Genomic DNA, 8,982 nt, shown 5'->3' on the forward strand with positions numbered 1-8,982 from the left:
AAACTTACCGTCTTTGTAAAGTTCGGCCAGAATCTCACCATTAATCAATAATCAACAGTTCCTAATTATTTACAGAATAAAAACACAACTCTGTTTCTTATCAACAAACTCTTTTTATTTAAACCACATCCACATTTTTGTAGCTTTTTGGTCAAATATCTATGAGGTTGTTGAAAGTGCGCTCAGTGGAAGAGGTGATGTTGCACAGGGCAGCAGGCAGGGGGCAGCAGAGAGACGCGTTTACTACTGAGGAAGACCGAGATGATTTATGGGAATTACCTCAGAGGCGCTTCCAGGGGTTTCACCTTTAAAAACAGATTTTTTTATTTTACTATTTATTTATTATTTTACAAATACASCTATATATTTTGAATAAAGTTCGATTTCAACAAATATTTATATAAATTTCTTTAATTTCGACATTCAAATATTGTTGGCTCCAAGTTATGGATTCACAAAAGTGACAATTTTCTCAGTAACTTAGCTGTTAAATAAATATGTGATCATTTAATTTAAATAGTAATTTAAATGTCGTCAACTCATTCACTTCTGGACAAATGTGGACTTTTTTATTGATTATATTTCGTAGGTTAAGCACTGCTATCCAACTGACTTCTGATTGGTTGACTTACAAAACCTTTGACCAATCAGCTCAACTTATTTTAGCCCCGCCCACATTCAAGAGACATCCTTGATGTACTGAAGCAGAAAATTTTAAATAAGCAATTAAATAATTACAAAAACAGTACTACTAATTCTAAGTMATCTTTAAGATAATTAAGGATTTCTTAAATTATGTCCCTTAATGATATAGAAGGTAAATAAACACTAAATTAACTTGTTTAGGTTAGCCAATCAGATGTTAGAGTTCTCCTGTAGCTGCGTTTCCATTACAAATGTGAGAAAAACTTTGGCAATATTCAGCTAATGTTGAAAAAAACATTTTTACAATTTCATCACATAAGAAATKTACATGTGAATAAGTTTCTTACGTGATAAATCATTAAAAATGATGCTGCACCGTCATCCTCCAGCTACTTCATGTTTCCTTCTTTGTGGTTTGTGCCAGTGGAAACATTCGGTTGTTGATCATTTGATGAAAAAAAAAAGTGTTTTCATTGCAGTTTTGTAAAATAAACAATTTCAATACATTCAAAATAAATAAMAAAAATTTAATAATCACCTCTTCACCAAAACGTATCAAAAAAACAAGTTTCCATTAAGCAAATTTATTTYTGAAACATCAAATTCCACAATTAGATTGTCAACAGAAATGCGGTTTAATTCATTTAATGATTCACTGATCAACAAAAACAAAATAATTAAAAACAGAAAAAAAAAATAAGATTGTGAATATTCAATACAATTACTTTAATTTTAAAGACGTTTCTTTTCAGTTTTATTTCAGTTATCACATATTTATTTATTGTGCTGAGGCACTTCCAGCCATCCAAAGGATCTAATATTTTCTTTTTAACCTTTGAAGCAGTTTTTGATCAGCAGCTCCTCTGAGGTTTTCTTTGGCTCCCACAGTTCAGCTGATCGCTCTCTTACACACAAACAGGCTTTAAATGGCAAAAACAACAAAATGTCCAGAAAAGGCAGCATGTAAACACACCTGCACTCCTCTCTGTGTCTGTTCTCACAAAAAGGCGTTTAAACGGCTCGGCTCTTAAAGTGCACATGTGGGAGGGGGTGAGTTCACTTTTTCAAATGGGAAAAAATAAAAGGTAAAGATGCAAGAAGCATGCTGATGGAGAATTGTGAGGCAAACATGAGTGTAGCAAGGAAACATGCACTGCAAAAACTCAAAATGTTACCAAGTATTTCTGGTCTGTTACAGTGGAGTCCAAACGTTTTACACAGAGAGCTTGGAAAAGCTCCAATTAAAAATGCAAAAATATTATTGTGNTGAAACATCAAATTCCACAATTAGATTGTCAACAGAAATGCGGTTTAATTCATTTAATGATTCACTGATCAACAAAAACAAAATAATTAAAAACAGAAAAAAAAAATAAGATTGTGAATATTCAATACAATTACTTTAATTTTAAAGACGTTTCTTTTCAGTTTTATTTCAGTTATCACATATTTATTTATTGTGCTGAGGCACTTCCAGCCATCCAAAGGATCTAATATTTTCTTTTTAACCTTTGAAGCAGTTTTTGATCAGCAGCTCCTCTGAGGTTTTCTTTGGCTCCCACAGTTCAGCTGATCGCTCTCTTACACACAAACAGGCTTTAAATGGCAAAAACAACAAAATGTCCAGAAAAGGCAGCATGTAAACACACCTGCACTCCTCTCTGTGTCTGTTCTCACAAAAAGGCGTTTAAACGGCTCGGCTCTTAAAGTGCACATGTGGGAGGGGGTGAGTTCACTTTTCATTTCAAATGGGAAAAAATAAAAGGTAAAGATGCAAGAAGCATGCTGATGGAGAAGTGTGAGGCAAACATGAATGTAGGAAGGAAACATGCACTGCAAAAACTCAAAATGTTACCAAGTATTTCTGGTCTGTTACAGTGGAGTCCAAACGTTTTACACAGAGAGCTTGGAAAAGCTCCAATTAAAAATGCAAAAATATTATTSTGAATTTTTCCTATTTGCCTGATGTAATGCATTACATTTGCCTTACCGTTTACAGTTATTTAACTTTTTCTATTTTMTAAACCTATAAAATGTTTTCATTTAATTCCCAGCAACAAAAATAATTATTTTCTTTTACAAACTTTGCTGTATTTAGCTAAATGTAATGGACATAAAGTCTGTATTAGAGGAAAAACACACAGGAAGTTTGTGGTACAACCAATAACAAAATAATAATTAAAAAAGAATAACTCAAAAAAAWTGTTTGTGTTGTGCTTACCATTTTCTGTTTAAGAAGATATAAACTTGCAGTGGAAAAGAGCCTAAAAAAATTACAAAAAGTGTGGGATGGTCCAAATTTGTGCCACAAAAAAAATCAATCCAAGGACCAGAAATGGCCCCCGGGCCACAGTTTGGACACCCCTGGTCTGGCATCTGGTGTTTAGCAAACTTGAAATAAGACAAAACGCACTCATAATTGGCTCTTGCAAGATTTAGGAGCTTATTTTGAGTCAGAAATCCCTTAATATTGATGAAAAAAATGAGTTCCATTGGTAAATTATTTCACTTCTATCAAGAAAAAATATCTTATTAGTGAAAAATCTGACAGTGGAACTAGCGTTTGTTTTTAATAATATTACAGACTTATTTACTCAAAATAAGCTCCTATATCTGGCTGAAAAGCCATTTAAAACTAGCTTAYAGTTTTGTTATTTGATATACATTAAGATATTTGCACTAGAAATGCTTGATAAGATTTTGTGTTTTTGCAGTGTGGAAGCAATAAATTAAAAGAAAAACATGAAATAATAAATCAGAAAATAAACACTGGAGCACTCGGCTTCACTCACACMATCTAAACCACAGAATTTGGTCAAATTCACAGCAACTTTCTTCCCTTTTTGTTCTCCCACATCAACCTTTCCTCACTCTAAAAGGCAGTCCAGGTGAATGACAATATATCCCACCAAAAAATAATAAAAAAGATCAAAATAARGGCAAAACTGAGCGAAACACTGGTCAAAATTAAACAAGGCAGATGATAAAAAAAACAGAAACAAGAGCAAACAAAAGCAGCTATGGAAACAAGAGAGGCACAAAAGTAAAGGTGTGACAGTGAGAAAAAAAAAAAAAGCAGTCAGCTGGAACGGCCTTCCCCGCCTTTCCAGAACAATCAGCAGCTCCATATGAGGGAACCGCTCTGAGTCCAGTGGCCCATTTCAGGCACAGCGCTGATAAAACCAACCARNCGCCATTTTTGGTGCTGCAGTTTTCTCTCTCAGAGGTGAAGGGATTCGTTTCATTCATTCGTTTCAGGCATTTCTTTCACTTTTCAAGTATTTCCCCCCTGAATGCGTCTCAAAATGTGCAGTTGTGATAAGACTGTAGCACCCATGGCAGTGCAAGGCAAAGTAAAACAAATATGGATGTCAAATAAAGAAAATGTAAACAAAGTGTACTTTGATGYGAGTCAGAGGTGTGGTGGGCGTCATCTGGGAGGCGGAGCGGCTTCTGTGAGCGATGAAGAGGCGCTCCGCTCCTCCTACTCAACTTTAACCCCCAGCTTCTCTGTGTTCAGTAAATAGAGGCTGTCATCTATCAGGAAACTGGGAGAAAATCAAAAACAAAATCAGGTAATTATTAGAATTTTGATTTCAACTAATATTCATATAAATCTTGACATTCAAATATTGCCGGTTCYAAGTTTTGGAGTCACAAAAGTGACAAAGTTGAATAAATAAGTTGTTAAATAAATGTGTGCTAATTTAATTAAAATAATAAGTAATGATTTATTAATTGAATTTATTAACTTCAATATATATGTTGACATTTTTATTGATTATATTTCATAGGCTATGCACTACTACCCAACTGACCTCTGATTGGTTAACCTGCAAAACTTCTGACCTATCACCTTGACTTATATTTTAGCCCCGCCCACACTCAAGTGACATTCCTGAAAATGTGCAAACTGTTAAATGAGTAATGAAATTGTTATTTTGTAGTTTAAAACTTAATCACATAATTAGTGTTATTAATCTTAAGTACTATTTGAAAACTTCATGGATTTATTAAAATGTTCACATATTATTATTTTTAAAGAGAAAATGCTGTCAGAAGGTCAACAATTTTAAAAGAAATTGAGCCCAAACTTTCCTATGAAGCTCTAAAAACCGACCTGTAGAAAAGGAAGTGCACTGGGATGGTGCTGAGGTGCCACACAGCGTGGGCGTCCAGGATCCAGAGCAGCGGCGGGAAGTCCAGCAGCTCCAGCAGGGCCAGGCCGTGAAGCAGCAGAACCACCAGGCCGCACTTCCACCAGTATGGGAGAGTCCGCCGGTTCTGCCAGCACCAACAGAACCACCACAGCATGTTCACCATGCCTGCAGAGTCAGAAAAACCACACAAAAAAAACTACAAAATGCTGCTGCGCTACAGTCATTCTCCAATCAATCAATCAATAACAACATATTATCACAATAGACACATGATCAATATCCATACATAATACATCTGATAGAATATTCAATAACAAATGAAACATAATCAAAACGCTGGCTAGCTAACATAGGTTGGTAGAATCAACCTAGCTTACTCTTTGGTTACCTAGCAACTCAACTGATTCTTTGGTTACCTAGCAACAACCTGTTGAGTAACTGGCACAGCTGCAGTTTAATGTCCCGACACTTTGCCTCATAACTGCTAAAAAATAAAAAACAATGACGTGGAGTAAAGTTGGGATAAAACAGGAAAGGTCATGTCACTAGTTAGATATTTAAAGCAAAAGCTACAAAAGTCGAAACAATAATCGAAAAATAATAAAATAATCGGAAATTTTGAGATTAAACTCGGAAAGAAAAATGGGGGGAAAAAAYGCAGAAAATTWATCTTGAAAAGTAGAAAACTTTCAACTTCTCAAACTCTGAAAATTTCCAAAAGTCAAAAACTTTTGAATTTCCAAGATTTTGCACAAAATTTGTGAGATTAATTTTAAAAATTCAGATTTTTTTATTCAAGGTTTTGAAGCTCTGAAATTTCCCAGTTGCCTCTAGAAAATTTGTAAGTTTTTTGAGAGAAATGTACTCCTTTTTTTTCTACCTACAATAATCTTAATACACTGACGTAAATTTGGTATGCTTTTTAAAGCCATAATTGTCCTCCCAACTAAAGTCCAATTTGTGTTGATCTATCACACAAAATCCTAACAAACCCTTTATAAAACCATAAAATGTGGAAAAAATCCAACTAACAGTAGTAGAACCAGAACCACCTCATGAAACTCTCAATGGAACCTGATTTATTGGGTGTTTGTTGTACCGATGGACACGTTGGCGGCCATGTTGTATCCGTAGTCAAATCTGATAAACGTCAGGTAGGAGACGTGGGAGGTGAAGACCAGGATGAGCAGAGCGCCCACCATGCTGGACACGCCTGGCCGCCTCAGACCCAAAGTCCTGAACAGGAGGGAGAATGTGAGCAAATATACAGTAACTACTGAGATAATATTAACAGCAGATATATTGGAATAAAAGATCTTACAATACTTTCAGGTTAGTTCAAACTGGGTTAATGGCAGTAAAATTCAAACATTTTTCAAGATACTTCGAAGTTAAATATAATTTTAAAAAACTAATAAATATAAAATATAATTTATTGCTGTTGTTAATAATGTCTTGTTATAGATCGTATTTTACATTCCTGGGTAAACTAAAAAATAAAAACTACGTTTCATGGTTTGAAATGTCTCTCACACACAACTGTCTGGTCCAAGAACTAAAGACAAACTTAACAAAAAAATATCCCAATTTAATTTGTTTAACACATAAAATACAAGCTAACTTTTATTTCAATTACATAGATAAATAAACCATTAGCCATTAGAAATAATAAAAACTAATTACATCGAAACAATCCAAACAAATTSTGTTAACGTACAGAGAAAGTTAAGAATAAAATCTCTAAAAAAATTCTTGCCAAGATTTSTGGTATTTAGCATATATAAATTAATTCCAACTRACCTAAAWTAAGAGAAGTTCAGCGTAATTCAACTTYCAGGACTTAGAAAAAAATGTTATTGAAACACCTAATATTGAAATTCAAGCAATTTCAAGGACTTCCTGCAGAATTAAACCATCGGCTCACCTGACGCAGCACAGGTAGATGGAGTAAAGAATCACTGCTGTTGCACAGAAATAGTCCATTTTCTGAAATAGAAGATKATTTTAAATTAGTAACATTAATTTTCAKASCAGGTAAATATCAAGATGTGAACTTTACATAAAAACAAACAGGAAARACCTCAAGTGAAGATRTTAGGGTGCTAATGATTAGCTTAGCATTTAAACWGAATAATTTTTAYGGATTCTTCCAGATAAATGCTTTAACAACGGAAGTTTTATATCTATGTTTTAACATTTTAATGTATGATTTCAAGCATTACCTCAGTGAGAAATGTGTCCCGGGTGTGAAACACTGTAGACCAGAACCAAGCATTCAGTGACACCTGAACAACAAAACACAAGAAAATGAATCAATTTAATCTGTTCCACTTTCAGCTTTTWATTGATTTATTTATCCTAAAATAATAAATTGGAAATATTTTCAAAAAGACGCTTTTATTTCAATCATCCCTTTTGTGAGTTGTATGAYGGCCTGCGAGAATATTTATTTAATTATGAGAATAGTAGCAGAGTAAAGATGCAATTTTACCAGRAAACTACWAGAAAGTTGTTTTAATGAAAAAAAGCTTCTAGTTATTAAGATCTAACAYGAGCARCTCAAGAATCAAYAGACTCAGWTMCTCAAATTTGAAGAATTGCCTTTTCTGTAAGACCGAAACCAAACAAWAACTTCAYAAAATGTTCAACATTCTTCATTTTATTTACTGCTATTTTTTGTGTAGAAGTTCGGATAGAGTTATTACTTTATTCACCAAATATTACCATTTTATTCTGGTAATATTTACGCTTTAATCTCGATTTCGACTTTATTGTCATTAAACTTTATTATGGAATTACTATGACTGCCTTCTTGTAATATTATGAAGTAATAGAAGCTGTAAAACAATTGTAAAACAAGATGGCCGCCATGGGCGTGGTGACAAGAAGCGAATAGGTAAAAATAAAAAATAAAAAATTCAGATTTTTCAAAATTAAAATCTTCAAAAATGTTATTAATTTATAAAATATTTCAGTTTTATGTGTAAAAAATATTTTTTCCTTCCATTTCACAATAATCCTCTACTTTGTGTTGGTGTAACACATAAAATCCATATTTTCCAGAAACTAAAATTTCAAAAACAAAAAATGTGATAAATGGATCAAATCGTTTTACGGCCCGGCCCTGTCTGTAGTTTTCCYGGGACTCACCAGAGAGAAGGCGTTGATGGTGTGGTACATGGGGCTCTGGCGTGGCACCGTGCTCCGGTAGCGCAGCATCATCAGCAGGCAGGCCAAGCCGTTCAGCAGAGACGCCAGCGCAGATGCAGGTTCCTCAAAGCACAAGATGCGCACAAACGGCCACTGCAAGGAAGAAAATCTTAAATCTGACTCCATAATAATAGCAATGATGATCCAGAAGGATGTTTTGGTTAAAAAGACGATTCACTACAAAAAAATACAAATATTACCAAGTATTTTTTATCTACTTTCAAGAGTAAATATCTTTGAAAACTTGAAATAAGATAAAACGAACGTAAAAGTAACTTTTCATCAAGATATGGCAGCTTGTTTTAAGTGAATAATTCCTTAATATTGATGAAAACATTCTAGTTCCACTGGTAAATTATTTCATAGTCAACTGGCACTTCGCCGTTACCTAGCAACACCTGCCAAGGCCACCATGTTACCTAGCAACCAAGTACTAGTTCCACTGGCAGATTATTTCACTTAGAAAAACAAGGGAAAATGTCTTATTAGTAAAATAATCTGCCAGTGGAACTAGTTGTTTTTTAATCAATATCAATGAATTACTGCCTTAAAACAAACTCCCCATCTTGATGAAAAGTTACCTGAATGTAAATTTTGTGTTATTTCAAGATTTCCTATGGATAAAATAACCTGCCTGTGGAACCAAAACTTGTTTTTGTGACTCTAAACAAGCTCCTATATCTTGCTGAAAAGTTACTTGTAAGTTATTTTTGTGTTATTTCAAGTTTTCCTAGATGTTAACAGAAGAAACTAGAACAAAAATACTGTAATATTTACAGTTTTTTGCAGTGTTGAGACAAACCTTTCCGTGGAACTGTGGGACTCTGTATCCCTCTGCCTGGTAAAGACCAACWGTGGTCCACATGCACTGGTATTTACAGTCGTCCCGACACGTCCAACCTGCGGCACAGAGAGGACAATGAAGAGCATCATTCTGACAATTAATCACTTAATTTGATTTTTTTTT

General features: G+C 34.1%; 1 protein-coding gene across 1 annotated transcript in view; it reads right to left on the reverse strand.

Moving 5' to 3' along the window:
• Positions 1–1,912: 1,912 nt before the first annotated feature.
• Positions 1,913–8,982, reverse strand: part of pgap3 (post-GPI attachment to proteins phospholipase 3) — an 11,727-nt gene continuing 4,657 nt past the window's right edge. The window contains exons 2-8 of the mRNA XM_008437568.1: positions 8,818–8,915; positions 7,956–8,108; positions 7,028–7,090; positions 6,730–6,791; positions 5,905–6,041; positions 4,766–4,970; positions 1,913–4,193 (exon numbers count right to left, since the gene is read on the reverse strand). Coding sequence (XP_008435790.1) covers positions 4,130–4,193; positions 4,766–4,970; positions 5,905–6,041; positions 6,730–6,791; positions 7,028–7,090; positions 7,956–8,108; positions 8,818–8,915 — 782 coding nt within the window. The 3' untranslated portion in view covers positions 1,913–4,129. The remainder of the gene's footprint in view (positions 4,194–4,765; positions 4,971–5,904; positions 6,042–6,729; positions 6,792–7,027; positions 7,091–7,955; positions 8,109–8,817; positions 8,916–8,982) is intronic.

The sequence above is a fragment of the Poecilia reticulata genome, linkage group LG19 (genome assembly GCF_000633615.1).
Source record: "Poecilia reticulata strain Guanapo linkage group LG19, Guppy_female_1.0+MT, whole genome shotgun sequence".
Taxonomy (NCBI): Eukaryota; Metazoa; Chordata; class Actinopteri; order Cyprinodontiformes; family Poeciliidae; genus Poecilia; species Poecilia reticulata.